The 19980-nt window shown below is 28.9% G+C and overlaps 3 protein-coding genes and 1 long non-coding RNA gene across 6 annotated transcripts in view; 1 reads left to right on the top strand and 3 right to left on the bottom strand.

The window, feature by feature from the left end:
• Window positions 1-424, bottom strand: part of LOC114254656 — a 2276-nt gene extending 1852 nt beyond the window's left edge. The window contains exons 1-2 of the long non-coding RNA XR_003625958.2: window positions 322-424; window positions 40-240 (exon numbers count right to left, since the gene is read on the bottom strand). This is a non-coding gene — a long non-coding RNA (uncharacterized LOC114254656). The remainder of the gene's footprint in view (window positions 1-39; window positions 241-321) is intronic.
• The window catches only part of LOC105839453 (chitin deacetylase 1), a 10346-nt gene extending 7517 nt beyond the window's left edge, over window positions 1-2829 (top strand). The window contains exons 2-9 of the mRNA XM_012685768.2: window positions 144-259; window positions 421-532; window positions 931-1058; window positions 1146-1351; window positions 1414-1709; window positions 1820-2066; window positions 2132-2323; window positions 2418-2829. Coding sequence (XP_012541222.1) covers window positions 144-259; window positions 421-532; window positions 931-1058; window positions 1146-1351; window positions 1414-1709; window positions 1820-2066; window positions 2132-2323; window positions 2418-2520 — 1400 coding nt within the window. The 3' untranslated portion in view covers window positions 2521-2829. The remainder of the gene's footprint in view (window positions 1-143; window positions 260-420; window positions 533-930; window positions 1059-1145; window positions 1352-1413; window positions 1710-1819; window positions 2067-2131; window positions 2324-2417) is intronic.
• On the bottom strand, window positions 2825-5322 carry LOC105839456. Its single transcript, XM_012685774.2, has 3 exons — window positions 5000-5322; window positions 4093-4236; window positions 2825-3134 (listed from the first exon to the last, which is right to left on the bottom strand). The coding sequence occupies exons 1-3, from the start codon at window positions 5187-5189 to the stop codon at window positions 3085-3087; spliced, it is 384 nt and encodes a 127-aa protein (XP_012541228.1). The 5' UTR covers window positions 5190-5322; the 3' UTR covers window positions 2825-3084.
• Window positions 5199-19980, bottom strand: LOC105839452 (transmembrane protein 62). Of its 3 annotated transcripts, XM_036293503.1 has the most exons (19): window positions 19800-19980; window positions 19617-19724; window positions 19401-19535; window positions 19035-19262; window positions 16019-16692; window positions 15725-15955; window positions 15316-15427; window positions 13694-13831; window positions 13261-13587; window positions 12620-12752; window positions 12220-12375; window positions 11986-12130; window positions 11320-11442; window positions 11161-11242; window positions 10828-10956; window positions 10107-10281; window positions 9690-9914; window positions 9534-9627; window positions 5199-5340 (listed from the first exon to the last, which is right to left on the bottom strand). In XM_036293503.1, the coding sequence occupies exons 6-18, from the start codon at window positions 15926-15928 to the stop codon at window positions 9567-9569; spliced, it is 2010 nt and encodes a 669-aa protein (XP_036149396.1). In that variant the 5' UTR covers window positions 15929-15955; window positions 16019-16692; window positions 19035-19262; window positions 19401-19535; window positions 19617-19724; window positions 19800-19980; the 3' UTR covers window positions 5199-5340; window positions 9534-9566. The 3 variants fall into 3 exon arrangements, with proteins under 3 accessions (XP_036149396.1, XP_036149395.1, XP_036149397.1); XM_036293502.1 differs by lacking the exon at window positions 5199-5340 and having other exon boundaries at window positions 5766-9627; XM_036293504.1 differs by lacking the exon at window positions 5199-5340 and having other exon boundaries at window positions 5766-9627; window positions 19617-19720.

Genomic DNA, 19980 nt, shown 5'->3' with positions numbered 1-19980 from the left:
AAAGATCGGAAAAAAGCAAAGAGAGAAATCATTTCTCACGTTATATTTACGCGTATGTAAACGAAATGTGTCCGTGCATATTTTCTCTGTGTTAAAATGGCAAATCATTATTTCTTGTATCAAGCTTTTTTTTATCTTCCCAGTACATTGCCAAAAAAACAAAAAGGATGACGACAAGAAAGATGAAGAGTTTAGGTGTCCGGAGGGTCAGGGCAATGGTAACTTCGCCGATCCGGCAACCTGCAGGAGATTTTATCAGGTAATTTATGTTATTATTTAGCGTAATTAATTATTATATTTCATATATTGTTCTGGTATTACCGAAATAAATTCTCGATTATTTGCCTTCATTACACTTATTCGCATCATGTTTTATTGAACATACTTTACGTATGCTCATACTTTATTGTTTTCTAAAAGTGCGTCGATGGTTATCCTTACTTGAACCGATGTCCGTCGGGCTTGCACTTCGACGATATCAGCAAGTTCTGTACCTTTAAAAACGAGGCGCGATGCGGACCCATTGAGACCAGTAAGCGAATACTTTAGTTACACAGATTAAATCACACAAATTTTGATGAGAAATAAACGATCCAAAATCTAGAAAGAAAATTGCAAGTCTTTAATTCAATAATTTACTAATAAAATAGAAAAAATGTAGAAAAAAATTAATATCAAATCAACAATCATTGTCTCATGTTATATATATATATATATATATATATATATATATATATATATATAACAATAACTGTTAAACAGAACATATTAATTTTAATACTGTTTCTTTCTTGTGTACATGAGTTTCTTGAGTACTTTTGAGTTTCTACTATTCTCAGTCTTTGTTTATTTTCTGAAATTTGATTTCTATCTCTTTGAGGATCGTAAGTGCACAGCTTTCTTAGCTCTGATATTATAATTAATTTCCAGCGCCAGCACCAATCACCGAGCCGCCGACAGATCTTGCCGAGCGTTGTGACACAGCAAACTGCCAACTTCCGTACTGCTTCTGCTCTAGAGACGGTACGATCATTCCCGGCGGCCTTCAGCCGGAGGAGGTAAAAGAAACGGTTACTCCACCTCAAGTTCTCGTGACGATCTACTAATCTATTCAAATAAAGATACAACAGTTCGAATGATTTCAGACGCCGCAAATAATCATCATGACATTCGACGGTGCAATAAATCATAACAACTTTGATCACTATCAGAAGATATTCACTCAAGATCGTCTGAATCCTAACAACTGCCCGTTGAGGGGTACATTCTTCATCTCTCACGAGTATTGCAACTACAATATGGTCCAAAGCCTGGCGCACGACGGCCATGAAATTGCGACCGAGACAATCTCGTGAGTGAAAATATTTAGGATGCGTCAAGATCATTGCTACTAATGAAGGCAAATGTTTTCAGACTTCAGAAAGGCCTGGAGGACAAGGGTTACGAAGAATGGGTTGGCGAGATGATCGGAATGCGCGAAATACTGAAACACTTTAGCAATATTTCGACCGGCGAGGTTGTCGGTATGCGAGCGCCTTATTTGAAGCCCGGTCGCAACACTCAGTACAAAGTGCTCGAGGATTTTGGATATATATACGACAGTAGCATAGGAATCTCACCGCTGAAGGTGCCAATTTGGCCATACACTCTTGACTACAAAATCCCGCATGAATGTAAAGCGGGCACTTGTCCCACCAAATCATTCCAAGGTAACAGAATCGTGATTTATTTTCATCTATTTCAAGAAAATTTCAAGCGTGCTAAATTTACTGAGTATAGTATATATAATACTTTTAAAGAGATATTTATGCATTATCAGGCATATGGGAGCTACCATTGAACGCACATTACGTAGAGAGTTACGAAGGTGGGCATTGTCCTTACTTGGATCAATGCGTTCTTCATAATCACGATCCCGAAGAAGTATTCGAGTGGTTGCAGGAGGATTTTAATCGATATTATGAACAGAATAGAGCTCCGTACATGATGCCTTTCCATACTAATTGGTTCCAAATCAAAGAATTGGAACGCGGTCTGTCGAAATTTTTGGATTGGGTGGTAACACTGTGAGTCACAATAAATAAAACATCTAGAATATTGACATTGTAAAATAAACGTTGGATTTTTACAGACCTGACGTTTACTTCGTAACTGCCACACAAGCGTTAACGTGGATGACCGATCCGAAACCGATTAAAGCTCTTCACAACTTCGAAGGATGGTCATGTAAGAAAAAGGATAATTTGCCAGGACCGTCATGCAATAATCCACACAAGTGCGCTTTAGACTTCAAACCTCCTGAAGCAAATTTCACTACAACCAGGTAGAAATTTATTTGACTTATATAAAATTATAGAATTATTAAATAACCAAATATCTTAATTGATTGTAATTATTTTTGTATTAATTGTTAATAGGTATATGGAAACGTGTAGGGAGTGTCCAAACAAATATCCTTGGTTGGGAGACTCAAAGGGTACAGGACTTTACAATGATAATTACAACCCTGAAAAGAAATAGGAATGTCACCTAAGTGAATTAGATTTAATTTTAGTGAAAGCAGTTCGCGTTATCAGGGTAGATGCTTTATGTGTGTCGTATAAGCGATACTTATCCATTATCGACTCCGCACACACCAAGCATCTTACTTTTCAATATTGGAAAAAAACCTCAATTTTAATTTGCATCTTGAATGTACAAGTCAATATGTTTATATTTCTATCTTCATGTAGAGCATATACTCAGCAACATTCGCGCCTACTAATATTAAGTATGTACTGTTCAATTTGAAAGAGAAAATAAAATGTTTCGACGCTGTATAAAATCTAAGAAAATTTGCTTTTATTTCTAGGAGCAACAATAATTTGAAGTGATAGATCTTATGTACAACATTCCCTTATTTATCTTACTTTATCAAAAGGTGTCTTGTCTTTGTTAGCTGAAACACTACATATCTGATATATATTATATATATATTTTTTAAAGTATTTACACAATTTGTCTACATTCAAACCACTGTTTTTCTGCAACGTAGAACACGTAATCAAAATGGTGTAATCACCTCTAACAGTTGTTGATAATTAATTAACGTATCGGGGTCCAATTCTCCAGCACTTGGCTATATTTTACACGTTCTGGAAAAAGAAACAAAAACAGCTATGTAACGCGTTTCAAATATAATTAAGATAAGTCTCACTCCATGTGTACACTATGAAATTTTCATGAGATGTGTGTAACAAGGGTTAATTTCCAAAACATTTTTATCATTTTAAAATCTTATAAATTATTAAAAAAATTATATATACGATAGACAATCGTTTTCATAAATTTGTTTTAACATTTCATAGATTTATAATTTTATAGAATAAAATTTAGAATAAAATGAAAAATGACCTTGTTATATTTTCCTAATAACATGCATTACTATTATTTCTTATATGTATTATAAGTACTGTCGTAGTAATGTTATAATTTGTATATGCACTCAATACTCATTTATTAATATGATACCCTTATTATAATACAATTATTGTCTAATATTTATTATAAATGATTACTTCGCATATTGTTTTTTGTAATTATTTCTATTCTTTTCTCTTAAAACTCTTACAATTAATTTTCTCATTTATTAAAAATGAGAACAATCTGCAATTATTGAAAATATTATTCATTGATATAATATGGATGCAATCATAGTTGCATTGCTTCATGATTAATGAACATTGTACACTTGAAGGACCAGAAATTTGATCAAAACATTATGTAATTAATCCATAAAAGGATTTGCAGTTTACATGACTTACGAGTTCGATGTTTTCTTGTTCATTAAAAATACTTTATTTTATCTATTACATTTCAAACTAGTGTATAATATAAATTCGGGAAAATTATATTCGAATTCAATTTACATTTGGATTAAAGCAATTTTACATGAAAATTTCAGATCCAATTTAATTCGATTTCAAACATCTTATCAAAAATTTGATTCAATTCGACTTCAAACTTTAACAATATTGGATTTCCATACTTTTAGTTTACTTGTTTATTTTAACATTTTTAATTATTTCTCTAAAGAAATAGGGGGCATGTTACCTGGTTCTGGAAAGAGTTCTGGATGTCGTATGATATAATCTCTCAATCTAGTATCGCGTTCTGCTTGAAAATCATCAACCAGCTTCTTTATAACTTGCGACGCCAAATATCCGACCGCCATAAATGCAGCATGCCTCTGTATTCCTAAACAAAAACATTTCTGATTTGAGAGACTATCTTATTAATATTTTACAAAAGATTTATTATTCAAAATCTATAATTCTATATTTAATTGTGGAATGCTATTCATATTTTATTTTTTTTATTCTGCATAAAAATTCATCTGCATAATTAAACATTCTTTTAATGTTTACATATATCTTTCATATAATAAAAAAGATTAAGAATTAAAATGAACTAAAAACATTATGATAAAATTATTTTTAATAATATAAAAAATTATTGATAAATAATAGATATGTAAAATAATGTAGTAAAAAGTAATGATAACAAACTTGTTAACAAAAATGATTACCAATGTATTATTCATGGTGACCATTAAAGAATTACTAATATTTCATTTTAGAACGTAGACTGTAAAGTGCTGTAATTCATTGAAAAACGTACCAGCTTATTAGAGATGTTACTTTTAACTTAAAAGTAATGCCCAAATTATAACTCAAGTTGAGAGTAATAGTAAAGTTAATTCTCAAGTTGAGAAATATAATCAAGTTGAGTGTCCAAAATAACACTCAAATTGAGTGTGATTTTCGATGTCTTTTTAGTGTTTTTTTCCGTAAGAGAAGACACGAAAATTGTACAGGTAGTACAACGCGCGATAATTGTTCGAAATTGATACCATGTTACATAAGCGTGTAGAGATTAGATTAGGTTAGGTTGCAAAAAGTATAAGAAATGACAAATTTCGTGTTTACGATCACGTGGGAAAAAATTAACAGGCACTCACTGGCATAGAACGGCTTGCCAATGTATGCATTCGCCAGAGATGGAATCGCGAAGCCGCTTGTTACACATATTATCTCCGCTGAGTACTTAGACAACACATTGGGCTCGTGATTGGGATCTGGCTTAAGTAGATCCAGAGCCCATTGAATTTCCGGATGTTCACTTATCTCGTGCGAGTGATGTTTACTCATTTTTTTTTCTTTTGTGAGAACCGTCTCGTGTTAAAATCGACAAAAAAGGAGCACAATGCTCCACTTTTCGACAAGCCGTAAACCGGTGATGACAAAATCACGGAAATAACAATGGCAGATTGCGGGCATGCTTTGTCGATCGCTGCGACATCTGCACAAAAATGTGGAATATAATATTAATAAGTTGGCCTCTATTTTCTATTGTTTTCTTCATTTATATAATTTATTTATGTAAAATATATTTTAAATTAATAATTAAATAATTTTTTAATTAAAAATTAAGTTAAAAATGATCAATTTTAATTTTGCCATTGTCAATTCACGAATTTAATCACTGATGATTTATTTGATCGATTAATTAAGATCGACCTCATATGGAGATAATTAAAGGATATCAATGTTATCAATTGTTGATATAATTTTCTGACTGTTAACAGCAATTTAAAACTGACTGTTAAAAGCAATTAATATTTAGAAGTTTAAACTTTTATCTATTAAATAATTATTCGCATATAATGGCAGTAATTCAATTCATGAGTTTTTGATTACACAGATGCTTCACAAATAAACACACCATTTACGATATAAAATATCATATATTTTTGGAAGAAAACTACATTTTTGTCTACAATTATCACTCGCGTGAGTATAACGTATATAACATTGCAAATCTAATATAAGTTTTCATTAATTGTTCCAGTAAAAAAAAATATTCTAAGTAACTATTTGCGGGTTAAAACATTACATAGGAAAAACAAATGTCAAACATTAGTATCAAATTAAATTATAATATAATATTCTATTTAATAATCAGTTTTATATACATGCAGTTTCTCATTTTAAGTGGCGCATTGAAAATTCTTGAAAATTATGGAAGATAAAAAAATTTTTTTTTCAAACAAAAGCAATTAAAAAAAAACATGTAAAAGTTATTGCCATTTTTAAAAATAAAGCTATATAATTTTTTAATGTGATATCTTTCTAATTATTTTATATATGAAACTATAAAGGTAAAGTTGAGAAAAATCGATATAAGATATTTTATAATTATCATATATTTCAACATAAAATATAAAATATCTTGTAAACTATTAATTTTATATAATTGTATTACTTTATATTTTTATGCAGAGAATAGTGAGAGAAATAAATGATGTATGGAAAATACATTGTTATGTTAAAAATATGTAATTGCATATTGAAAATTGGATATTTCTTTGAAAAGTAACTTAAGTGTTTTCTCTACAATTGCTTAAGAAAATTATGACACCAAAAATAATTACTTGAAATAATTTTTACACTCTAACGAGAAACTAAAGTTTATGCAGTTACAATAGTTTTTTATTGATTAAGAATTTATATCTACTTTTTAATTTCTTCTTATTTATTTTAAAAAACATTAGGTAACTCTAAATACATAATGATCTCAAATATTAACAAATTATACAAAAACTAATTGATATATGATATGTATCTTTTAAATAATAACTTTTGATTTATAATAATAAAGAGCATAAAATTAATATTACAAATAATATAAATTTAATTATCCATTTAAATGTAAAATAGTCATGCAAAGTTCTATAAGATTGTCGGTTTTTAACAATACTTATTGACGATGTTATTTCATATCTTTGTGAAAACTATCCGTAAGAATACATATACATATAAGAATTGCCATATTCTTAAGCAAATAATATCATTCCTTAATTGTGGACAATTGTTAATTAAATTTATTACGCAACATTTTTGCATTTATTATGTAACATATATATATTCTTTCGTAAATTCTTGTAGTCTATCAGTTAGTGTGTACATTTACATTAAATGATCCATACATAATGTTACGTTCAATTATATATGATAATACGTAATCACACCCTAATTAATTGAATACTGTTACTTTCATTACATTCTTTTAGTATCTTATGTACTTTATCTCAAAGGTAGTAAACCTTTTTGAAAATCGTATGGCACAGTTATTCTAAATCCAATTGTTGTTTTTAGGACCACAGCAATTATAGGACGTTTACTCAAAGTTTGTAAAAGAATTCCTCGCAATTGCAAAAATCTATTTAAGTTTTTAATGTTAAATTTGAACAAGTATAAAAAATAAATATGATAAAACTATATATGATATATAACGCAATCTGTCCGTAATATATGATTCTAACTCACTGGAAGTACAAGTTTCAAAAATGAATAAACACATAATACTATAGAACAATATATCGTTTTTTATATTGTCCATAATTTTTTAAAAGTTCACGAATCAGATAAGAATGTGCGCAGATGAATTTGCCGTATTTATTACTAATTGATTTTATATCGTGAAAATGAGCCAAGAAAACATTTTATTAGAAAAAGATAGAATTTAAATTTAAAAGTAAAATTGAAAAAAACTTTTCAGATTTTTTTCTTAATAAAATTCATAATTTCTAAAGACAAACAATAAATTCTCTAAAAAGTCTTCCTGGTTTTTCTCAGGTTATTCACGTTGTAGTAAACATCCCGAATTTGCATAGTTCGTACAAGCCAATGCACATTGCACAAAGTACATCTTAAATAAAAACAGTTAAATTTTACATCTAAATCTATTTATATCTATATATCTACTATTTTTGTAACATTCTATAATGAAAACATAGATAAATTTCTGAGATTGTTTTTAGATACATCTATAAAATATAATTGTGAAAAGAATATAGTATGGATCCCAAATATAGAGAAGTAGAAAAATATATAATATTATAAGGAAGTGATCAGAAGATTTGGTTAAAAATTATGAACAGAGCGCTGTTACAATATACAATAGTTTCCTAAAGCTCTGTCGATTAGATTAGAAAATATCACAATTCTGTTGTTCAATATATGTCTCTATTGTTATACTACAGTTAAGAGTTAAAGCATGAAAGTACAAAATAGCGACATTTACAATATATAAATATTTTCTTTATCTCTCTTTTTAATTTGACTACTGTTTGTAAAAATAAAAGCATTTTATTAAAGAAATTCTCGAATTACAAACAATATGGAAATAGAAAATAATAATTATTAATGCAAATCTTATACACACTTAATTATCACATTGTACTATAAGCGTATCATAGCTTAAAATTAACATGATTTTCTATATAATCATATGAATCTATAAGAAAATAATTAAATATAATAAAAGATACTTAGTAAATAATATTATTTCATTACAAAATGCAAACAATATTTAAGAGGATATTCTAGTTTAGCGAGTCGAAAAAATCGGATTTTTAAAATTTTACATATTTTGGAAGTATTTATTATGGAAAATATATCATCGCAAAATTAACAAAGTAAAAGCACCTAATAAGGTGCAATTTCTGATGCATGTTTGATGCGTGAGGCACAATAGAGCATTGTGTTGACATGTATATTTTAGCTAAGGTTTGGAAGATTGTTAATTTTGGAAGGTTTTACATTTAGGAATAGGGTTTTTCTAAAGTACGATTGATTTTGACTTGTTTGTGAAGGAGCATTTGTTTTTTGGTTCAGTGTGGCTTTGAATGTGAAGGCGAGTGCAAGCTAAGTTATTTGCTTATTTACACACCAAAAATCTTATATACGTAAATTATATACGTAAATAAATTCTGAAAGTTATGAATGTAACAGAAATGCCCATTCAGCAGTCAGCAAGCGGACATATATATCAGAAAACAAATAATTTTCCAGAACAAAGTATCACCCGCTCGGAGCAGCGCTCAAATGGCTTTGCTAGAGAGAATAAATTGGAGGAAAGAGAAAACAAGCCCTGCAGAATATTTATGAGTAGGAGGAAGGCCACAGTATGGATTAATTGATTAATCGTAAATAAAATTATCTCTTTATAATTAGATTTGATACCTACTATAATCAAATTCCTACTAATTAAGAATCTCTTTAATTGTTTTTGTTTCAGATGAGTGCAACAATCGGAATCATGGTAACTATGGATAAATTTTTTTATGGTCTCATTCAATGTTATACAGCGCTTATTTATAATTATTTTTTAATAAAAAAATTTTGAAACATTTAAATATATATAAATATGTAAAAAAACCCTGTCCCAAAAAACCTTATACTTTCTTTTAAAAAATTCGCAAATATAGTATAAAAATTCAGATTCTAGAATACCCACTTAAAACTTTTTCTTAAAATATGAAATAAAAAAATAATTTCATTATTTTCAATATACCTAATCATTTTTCTTAAAACGTAATTGGCCTCTGAGTATTATGGCAATTCTACTTAAAGTGTTAATGTAATATATTTAACATTTCCATTCGTAAACCTATTAGTAATATTAACTGTTCAAATAAAATATTAGCTTACCAACATTCCTAACTGTTATTTTGCTATTCATTCTTATTGAATTGCATTGTTGTTATCAATGGCTCCATTAGGACACCACACGGATGCAGCAGACCTTAAGAAATAAACATTTATATATGTTTGTATAATATATGCGTCATAAATATTAATACAAACCTTAAGCACGAAACCGGCATTGTAGCAATATAATAGTATAGTGCTATTGCTACAATGACACTTCCCGTTCGTAATGGACATAACAATATCGCTGTTGTACCATACTCCAGATATAAGATATAACCCATAACAAATTGTAAAAAGATTAATATTAAAATTGGTAAAAACCGCCAAATCATACGGAATTTTGACACAGCTCGCGAGGAACATTCAACTTCTCGTAATCTAAAATACAAGACATTAAATTCAAACTTTTTTTTATTAACCTGACAATGTTATTAGGATCTGGAAATTTATGCGAAATTTCGAAATGTATCATATACACAACTCGTACGCATCGATGCACAACGTAAAACACAAAATCTCGCATAAACTTCCGAGTTCCAGTTATCATCATCTCATATTAATATCACGGACCTACGATCAACGTGATGTGCTAAAGTTAGCGTAAGGGGAACATGAAAACATATCAATTGAAGGAATCCATAAGCGTAAGTTAGGCCGCCAGGTAAATACATATTTCCAATAAACGTTCCCCACACAAAGATGACGCCTATGTGATCTTCAATTATTTCTCCCACGGTCCATGGTCCTTGTGTTAATTTGTCAAATTAATTTCATAAATAAAAAGTAAAATAATGAAACAAATAAAAGTCGGACACAGTCTTACAAAATGATTAGTTTTGAAAGTTCTATGTGAAAGTCTCTCTCTCTCTCTTTCTCTCTCTCTCTCTTTCTCCAAAAACTATATTTTATGTGGATAAATGACAGTATAATATAAATGACGGTATAATGGCAATACTATCCAACTAGTAGGAACCAAAAAATACATACGTAGACAAGTTATTTTAATTAGTATAGAAAAAATAAAATTACAAGATCACAAAAAGAACTTTTATTAACCAATAATATAAAAAATTTGTATTAAAAAAATTTAAGTATTAAAATATTATTAAAGTATTAAAAAATTAAAATAACAGACCAAGCTTGTTGTCAATATAATATAAGCTACAATCAACTCGGAAAACTAAGGGTTTTGTAAGATTCAAGATTATTAAACTTTTAATTTTTTTTTTGAATATCAAAAAATTTTAGATTAATATTATTTAATTTCATGAATTATCCCTGATATACTTACCGATGGTGAAATATAACGTGTACAGTAATAGTACAAAAAACACTTTATCAACGGCAGACAATATCCATAGTTTTCTCAGCCACAAGTAAAAACATCTCATGCGTCGCCGCGGCAAATCTATGCGTTTATCTAGATTGCATAAAGAGTACACACTTTATATTATATTACGTGCACTTTATATTATATTACGCACGCACGCACGCACACGCGCGCGCGTATTTCATAATATAAAATATAATATAACATATAAAATAAAATATCAAGTTATTTACTCGAATTTCTGAGTTAATTAACTCACTTAATTAAATAAACATAAATTTTGCTTACACTTACTCTTGTAATATGTGTGAACTAATCGAAGGAAGCACAGTGGGACAATGGACAATGCCAATGTAAAGAAGAACAGGAATTGAAACTGTGAAAAAATAATAAATTATTACACACATCGCTATGTAAAAATTTAATTACTCGTAGTGACTTATTTTTACTTACAATATAAACTATGTTAACCATCAGCAATAACTTGGGAAAAATAGAAGTAGATAACCACGATCCATCAAGAGAAAAAGAATGTAATATAATTTTTGTTCTGTCTTCGTTATCAATTACACGTACCTGAAATATAAAATAATTAAAGAATGTCTTACAAAAATAAGTTTATTTAAAAAAGTTTTTATGGTGTCAAAACATTCTCCGTCAATAGTTACATCGTAAATAATTCTATTTTGACAAGAATTAAACGGAAAATATAAATAGATAGTAATATAAAATTTCAGCAAAAACTAAACATAAAGTCTAAAAGTTAAAAAATTTTTGTAATGGCTCTTTAAAATATTAGATTGATCTATGGGTTAATAAAAAACTAAACCTAAAACTATATTCTTATGCCTATTATGTATCCAAAAAATATTACTATTACTGTTAATATTAATTTACTTATTAGTGACTACTGTATATTCACTACTATCTACTATTTATACAATGAATAGTTTAAAGATGAGAAGTTTGTTTGTATTCTAAATATATAGTCCTTTGGACCTGTTTAATTTTTATAATCTTTCAATTTTATTTTCAGACACAGTGTATATGTATATACATGTTTTAAGTCAGTACATAATTAACTTTTATAAGTTCAATTTTAAAAAGTATTTACTAAACTGTTATCTGATGAATGCCCTCCTTGTATTTTGTTGCATTCCATGGCAATACATAAAGAGGTCCATCCACGTGATTACATTTTTGCCAAACATCATTCAATTGAATTTCGACTGTTTTTATTGGAACTGTAGAAAATGCCAGCACCCTACAGCAATCAGTTTATAAATTGAATTTTATAAACAAGATAATTTCATAAATAAGAAAAATTGCCAACGTTAACAGAAATGAATTTACCTGACATGTGTAGATTTGACAATAGATTCTAAATTTTCTTTTTGTGGCATCATAAATAGCACATTTTTTGGATTGGTAATTAACACCACAGGCCAATCTTTATGTTTTATATCAATAAATGAGAATTGACCATGATCTATCGCTGCAAGACGATACCTATTAAAGAGCATGTGTTAGATAAGAGTCTAACATTTATAGATTTAAATCTATTCTAGTAAATATTTATGAAAGTTTATATTTTATAATATTATATAGTTATATTTAAAAAATAAGAAATAATGTATTCTGATAAAGCAAAAGAATATTTGTATAACAATAACAAATATTTCGTTAATAGTTTTATGTAAAAGAAAATTATGCATGAGCATGTCTCGAGCATGTAAGAGTATATTTGTCTTACATTCTATTTTCTTTCCAATCTGCTAATTCTAGTTCAAGGAAGCCTGCCTTTTGTAATGTGTACATGTGGGGTACCATACTGCCAAGTGTATGGTAGTGACCACACAGATACACCATACTCTCTCTGTGACTACCTATTAATATACAATATATATTAATATATAATTATGTAAAATTAAACTGCTAATTAATGTTTTTATTAGAAAAATATACTGTTGCTCAAAACGTTTAAAATTTTCTTATGAAAAGTATCTCAATGAAAAAATCGTAAACGTTTTCAAAAATACATTTTAAAGAAGAAAGATAAAGAGATCTTTTTTTAAATTACATAAAATTGAAAATACATTGTTTTTTAATTTTTTTAAAAACAGATTGATGAAACATTATCAAATAAATATTAATAAAAAATGATTTTAAAGCTTTATAAACTTTAACATAATTTTAACAAATTATTGCAATAATTTCTCATAAAATGTTTTTTAATTTTAAAACAAAAAGTTTATGGAAAAAAGAAAATATTTGTTATAAAATGTGTTCAAATTCATAATTTTTTTCAAAAATTTTAAAGACTTTCCTTCATGAAATATGAAAAAAGTACGCTAAAACTTTTGAGTGATAGTGTATGATATATTTTTATCTTACCTAAAATACTTCTTATATTTGTATCAGCTTGCGATATTATGCTTGAAGTGGGATAATGACCAAACACGATTGCATGAACAGCATTGCTCTCTTTTGACGCGTTAACTAACTGTTGTATCCTATTAATCTCATCTTGATCTAAGATGCCAATGAAATTGAATGGTCTTTTGGGGCCCGGTTTTAGGCAAGCATCAATCGCAATAAAGGAGTATACTTCAAATCCGGTATTGACATTGTACATGTAGGATCTAGGATGTTTCTTTCCTTGAACGGAGTAATGCGAATAATAATTATTCTTGGAGTTGAAATTGATGATGTCAAAGTTATCTAAAAATATACATTAGTAGGTTTATATAATATATATAATAGGTTTATATAATTTTTTTGTATGCATGAATTTGCAGGTATGTAAGTAGATTTGCGTATTGCTCACCGTGATTTCCTCTCACGTCTAGCCATAAAACTTTCTTTCTAACATTAGTTTGGTCTAATACATGTCTGTAATGCTGCCATTCCCGGTGTTCTTGCTTAGAACCAAATCCATTTTTAACTATGGCATCAGTCAAATCTCCTAAGAGAAAGCATGAAATATGAGAGGATTGGAAAGTAGCCTTTTTTTATAAATAATTTAAATACACAGTATGTAATTTTGTTAATAAAATTTATTAGAGAAAAGTCTTGAGAGTGACATACTTTCTGCTTAATATTTCTTAAACAAAAAAATTTAAGTTTAATACAGACTAGAAAGAAAACATAAATACAGACTAGAAAGAATTTTTTATTGAATAATATAGTAATTTTTATTTGCACAATTTTTGTTTGCACAATATTACCCGAAATAAATGTCTGAGAAACTAAACTCTGTGAATGAGCTAAACAAGAGTGATATTGTTAGATAGTTTTTGCTATAAGGAATCCAAAAAGTATATTACCCGTCAGAAGTCAACCGTTCAAGAGGCAAAAGTCAATTTAGGTAAAAAGTGGCATATTGTAGGTTTTTAGTAACATAGAATTTGAGATCTATATTCGATTTTCAATTTGTTACCTGTCTTATGGTAGTATAATAAAATATATTTTAATGTATTAAACAACAAAGTTTATAAAATTAAAATGAATGCAAAAATTCATGCACAAAAATATGCAATTTTTTGTGCAGTAATTTTTGCATAATTTTTTCCTATGGGTATAATTAAATATTTTTAAAAAAGTAATGTACGTAATTAGAAATTAAAAATAAACAATTTATTTAAGAAATTTTAATTATTTGAAATAAAATATCTATATTAAAAAAACAGAAAAATGCTTTGGTACTGTAAACATGTGATCTATAAATAAAGGTATGTATATACACAAGCTCAATATAAAAGATACACAGCGATTTTATAAGAAAAATACGAAAGAGCAAAATATGCACATAACAGTCTTAGGAAGCTACGTATAAAATAATATTATTGATAACATACTTGTTTAAACTATGTAATTTACAGTAAAAAAATAATTTTATTTTTACTTTTCAAGATTTCATTTTTAACAAATTTTATGTAGAAACAGGCCATGAATGTATGAATGTATGAACTATGATATATCTTTATTTTTGTAATTATCTAAGCAGATCATGTTTTTATTAGTATTCATACAATGCAATGTTTAGTTTCTAAAAAGAAAAAAAGACAATAAAAAATTAGAGAATTAGAATTTGAAGTATCTCTTATCTAGCATATTCATTTCGTCCAATTATTGGAAAAATTGCTTTTTACTAATTGTAAGATACAATTTTGCAAGTTTAAATCGCCTTATCTATATTTTTTAAATCAAAATCAATCAGCTATTTCAACAAAACATTTAAACAATTAATAAATAAGTATGGTTACAAAAATGTATGACAATAAAATTATTAAACAAATAATAAATTATATTAACAAAACTACATACTTGTTTACGTCATTTATAAAAACATTACTTTTCAGTAGCTCTAATATTTTATTAATTTAATTTCTCTGATTTATATAAATATAGGATATTGTGTCTATATATCTTTCGTGAAATATAAGTTACCTGAGGCAAGAACTACTCTAGGCTGAATGGTATTTACTGTTACATTACAGAATTCCTTGAACTCCGACAGCCTAGATGGATCCTTGAAGACACTTATATGTAAGTCGGTTATCTATAAATATAAAAAAGTTATTGTAATATATCTTTTTAATGTATAGTTATAGATTAACGTTGCATTGTTAACTTTCTGGAGAGGATATTGAAATATGTAACCTAGTTACCGATACACAAGGCACATGTTAATTAAAAGATACTAATTAATTTCAAAGAACCTTAATGACACAATTCATACAAAAAAAACTAAATGTATCTTATTAATACCAATTATCTTATTAATAACAGATTTACAATTGAAGGTAGGTCTAATAGACCACAGGGTTAACTGTCTCAAATACAGGCATTGACAAACCTGTAGGAACCATATCAAGTGACTGTACGAATTTCCTATGTTATAATACTTTGGTCCGGACCACTGTACATCCCCGTTATTGTCACCCAAGGTCTCGTCCAGAAGGTGAGGGTCGGTGGTGATGAAGTCAACAATGTTCGCCATGAGAATAGAGAATATCAGCATCAAGCCTAAGAGGACAATAGTGGATCTTGATATCTTCATCGCGACGCTAACATTCCCCAAGGTATGCTGTTATATGGAAAAGCAAGCAGATAAAATCTGGTCTCATCTTCGCTGTCTTCGTCCACCTACCTTAATTTAAACAGTAAACAGTCGCCGCAGCACGACCGCACTACTTATTCACATGTGGAAGGAAGCCAGTGATGTGCATGCATGTTCATTCTGGAGCACGAGTAAGCACAAGAAAACCGACCCAGCAAACCACCCCGTGTCACGTCACTTCCGTTTGCTGTCAACGCGACTTGAGATCGAGATTTGTCGCGAAAAGAAGAGCGACGTCTGATGCGCATGATGCGGCTCGCCGTTCGGAGATTGATTGGAGACGTTTGCTTGAGATGAAATAAAAGCTCACATTAGAGTGACTGTTTCACGCTCTGCGAATTATACATGCACACAATATTTTTCTTTTTTTTTACATTAAGGTGCCACTAATTAGATTATTGGGCACTTCATTCTTTATAATCATTCCAGCAGCATAGCCTCTTCGTACTACTCAATTCTGTAATTTCTTTTATGTTTATTACATTATCTTGTTTCAATCTTTAAAAAGCTTCCACACTAATAAATTAGTCCATGTTATTTACAGTCACTTATCAATATCATATATAAACATTTTCTTCGTTAATTCTTGATTCCTGATTAATTTATTTCTGCTCTCGTTGTAACTCTTGTGTGAGACCGTAAGACCATGTGAGACCATATGAGACTACCAATACCATACGATATGATAGCAGTGTTGCCAACTCCTGAAAAAATAATCCGCTAAATTCGATTTAAACCGCTAGAAAATCGCCAGATAATAGAATACCAGAAAACTGTCAGTATATATATATATATATATATATATATATATAATAAAGTGCATTTGAAAAGAACGCTATTAGCACTATCCGCATCAGTCTATTCTTCCACTAATGTTGATTACTTCTTCATTTATTAAATTAATAATATTCTAAATATATTATGTATAATTTATATATTAATATATGTATTTACGTATTAATTTTTAATAACATTAATATTTTTTTAAGTGCTAAATATTAATCCAGTAATCTTTCTCAACATTGTTATTATCAGTCACATTTTAATATCACAGTTAACATAAGCTGCATTACTATCAATTAAACGAATAATGAACTCTGTATTTCATAATTATGGCATTTATTATATCGATTTAAACCATATCTGAAAACAATTATTATTATAACTCGTTTGGAGATGTGACTTTGACACGATTCTTACAATAGTTTTATTGATCTTCAAGATAAGTTGCATCAAAATATACGAAGAAAACGTAGTCTGATCTCTATTGGCACTCACGATTCGGATACAATTAAAGGTCCATTTCTATATGATGCTAGACACCATAAAAAATACCGTTCAAGCCACTTAATCAAGATAAAATGTATACAAGAGAAGAAATTATGCAGTTATATGCAGTAAGTTTCTTGCTCTTTTTCTCATTATGTTTGTAAATTCTGTAAGTAATTGCAATGTAATCAAACGGTCCCTTTTTTAAATCTCCATTCTGGAAGACCAAAGATTTGTCTCATGCAAATTATATGAATTTAAAATCTGTGTATAAAATCAAATTTACAATCTGTTATTTACGAGTTCGTTGCTCTTACAGCCATACATTGAGATTCCAATTAATGTAATAATCCTACATGTAGAGAATGATTAATACATATTCATGTGTAACTACATTTGCAGATACATGCGCACTTAAATAGTATTTACTAATCATAAAAGTCAGTTCTGTTTACCCTATTATATATGTAATGGAGTTGTTTTATCTTTGTCTCCTATCATTAATGGAAGTCATTCAAAGATCACACTTAATACAAAAAATATTTTTATCGAGTGCACAGCAACTGATCTTACAAAGGTACATGGATTTACATTGTTTAATTTTAATCTGTATATATTTATTGACAAAAAATACTTAAAATAGATGCTTTAAAAATAAGATGCTATAATTAATATATAAAATATATACGTTGTAAATTATTATAAATTATTACAAATTGTAAATAACCTGTAGACAAAGATAGCGGTAGATATTTTAGTTTGTGCATTCAGTTAGTATCGCAAGACGAAGTATACAACCGAAATTGTAGAAAGTGGTATACAGATAATCAAATCTTCTATTATCCAAAATTAAAGTATCGAACAGAAGAAATCAATTTCAATAAAGCGATTAATTACATTGGCATTGAGTACGTGATCGCACCTTTTCCATCATGCACGTAGAATAATGATTACGAGATGATTACGAGATGACAGTTGCTGCTACCAACTAACAAGGGACTGAGAAATCTCAATCGCAGCACTTGCGGTTGCAAGTGACAACATTTAAAAGGTGAAATAAACTCTGCAATTATATTCAGCCTTTCCATAATTGACGTACGTTACAATATACACTTAATCTTGCTACTTATTTTAATGATACAGCTAACTAGATCAGACGAACAAGAAAATCACATAGGGTGAGAAGTCGCTTTCTTCATCTGACGGTATCTCTTGATAATATAGTCGATTAGCTTGTTTAATGGCTGATTTTGACAAGCATGAATTACTATGTGGTTCGTTACCACGAATCACTTGAAAGAAGAAAAAGAAAAATAGAATACTCAATATTATAGGCCATATTAGTCTTCTTCTTCATCGTTTTTAATTGAAAAGACGATTTTGTGTTGAAAAAAAATTACGTTAAAGTAATTTAAAAAATGTAAAAATTCATAAACATACATTTTTAGGTTTCTAGAACAAATATATATACTTTGAAAGAAAAAGTATAATTATATTTATAATAATTTATAATAATAATTTAATTATCGAAGTTTATATCATATAATGATTGTATCGTAAGGATTAATAAATATTTTAAGTATTAGCACAAGATATTTATAAAAAGAAACCTAAGTCCACAATAATATTACTAACTCGGTACGTATCTAGGTTTTCGATCTCTTATTTCGGCGATTCGGAGCTGAAAGATAGTCTCCTGCATCAACAAAGTTAAAAAATAAATAAAAGTGCAACTTATGAGAGGTGCATATTAGACATATTAGGTAAGATGTCTTACTAAGTTACTGTTAACAATGTAATTCGCCTGATATTCCTGCTGCTAAACCAAAATCAAGTCGTCAAAAGCATCTCGTCAAATTTTCTCGCTTAACTTGCGTCCAGTACTGTGCGCAATGCTGTTTCCTCTGGCAAGCAATATGATCCCTTGTCATTATTCGTACTATTCGCTGCATTGTTATTAGTTTTACTCGTGCGCTTCGATAATTCTTCTTCTATATACTTGATCCTATAATTAGAAATAATTATATAAGAATATAAGACATATAAATGCGACAATTATTAATTTCAGTAAAATACATTCTCTTATTGCTGATTAAATGTCAATAATAAACGTAAGAGAGAAAGAAGCAAACGTCGTACGTACATTTCTTCGTCGCGTTTATTGGTCTCCATATTAAATTGGGTTCTAATGCTGGTGTCGTAAGAGTCATTTAGCTTATATTTTGTATTCTTCAGCATAGTCATATTTTCCTCCGGTTTTCATATTAAAGGGATCCGACTAAATTAACATAGGCCTCGCGTTACTTCTCCGATCTATCGTAAATTTCACTTTTATTACATGTACATATATGTGTCTTACCCACACACATCAGATACAACGCTTTGTCCGAGCGCCAAACCAACAATATCGACGCCAGCCGGTCTCTCACGAAATTTCTGAATAATCTTTGTTTCCTCGACTTTCTACCTGAAATAAGTTTCCTCTTAATCTAAGTTCTATGCTACACAATTAATTAAAAACAGAATAATGTGGAATCCTAACTTGGACATTTTCTCTCCCTCGCTCAAACCGAGAAGCTTCGCGTTTCCTTAAAGGTTTCGCCTTCTTCTTCTTTTTAAACTGGATATTATGTGTTTCGTCGTCATTGCATCCCATTCTTTCTTAATTAATTAAATCTGCTATATTGAACTACCTCCTTCCAAGTAAAATCCAAACAGGGGGG

This window comes from Monomorium pharaonis, chromosome 11 (assembly GCF_013373865.1).
Source record: "Monomorium pharaonis isolate MP-MQ-018 chromosome 11, ASM1337386v2, whole genome shotgun sequence".
Classification (NCBI taxonomy): domain Eukaryota; kingdom Metazoa; phylum Arthropoda; class Insecta; order Hymenoptera; family Formicidae; genus Monomorium; species Monomorium pharaonis.
The sequence above is the reverse complement of the archived record's forward strand: the minus strand, read 5'-3'. Positions and strand labels throughout refer to the sequence as shown.

Bases quoted from the DNA above. Each gene is read 5' to 3' on its own strand.
- LOC105839456 (XM_012685774.2), bottom strand. From the start codon at position 5,189: ATGAGTAAACATCACTCGCACGAGATAAGTGAACATCCGGAAATTCAA. The intron at 4,237-4,999 runs GTGAGTGCCTGT...GTTTTTGTTTAG, and splicing joins TGGCAAGCCGTTCTATGCCA to GAATACAGAGGCATGCTGCA. The intron at 3,135-4,092 runs GTAACATGCCCC...TTCTTTTTCCAG, and splicing joins AGAACTCTTTCCAGAACCAG to AACGTGTAAAATATAGCCAA.
- LOC105839452 (XM_036293503.1), bottom strand. From the start codon at position 15,928: ATGAAGATATCAAGATCCACTATTGTCCTCTTAGGCTTGATGCTGATA. The intron at 12,753-13,260 runs GTAAGATAAAAA...GTATATTAATAG, and splicing joins AAATATAAGAAGTATTTTAG to GTAGTCACAGAGAGAGTATG. The intron at 9,628-9,689 runs GTTTGTATTAAT...TTATTTCTTAAG, and splicing joins ATGCCGGTTTCGTGCTTAAG to GTCTGCTGCATCCGTGTGGT.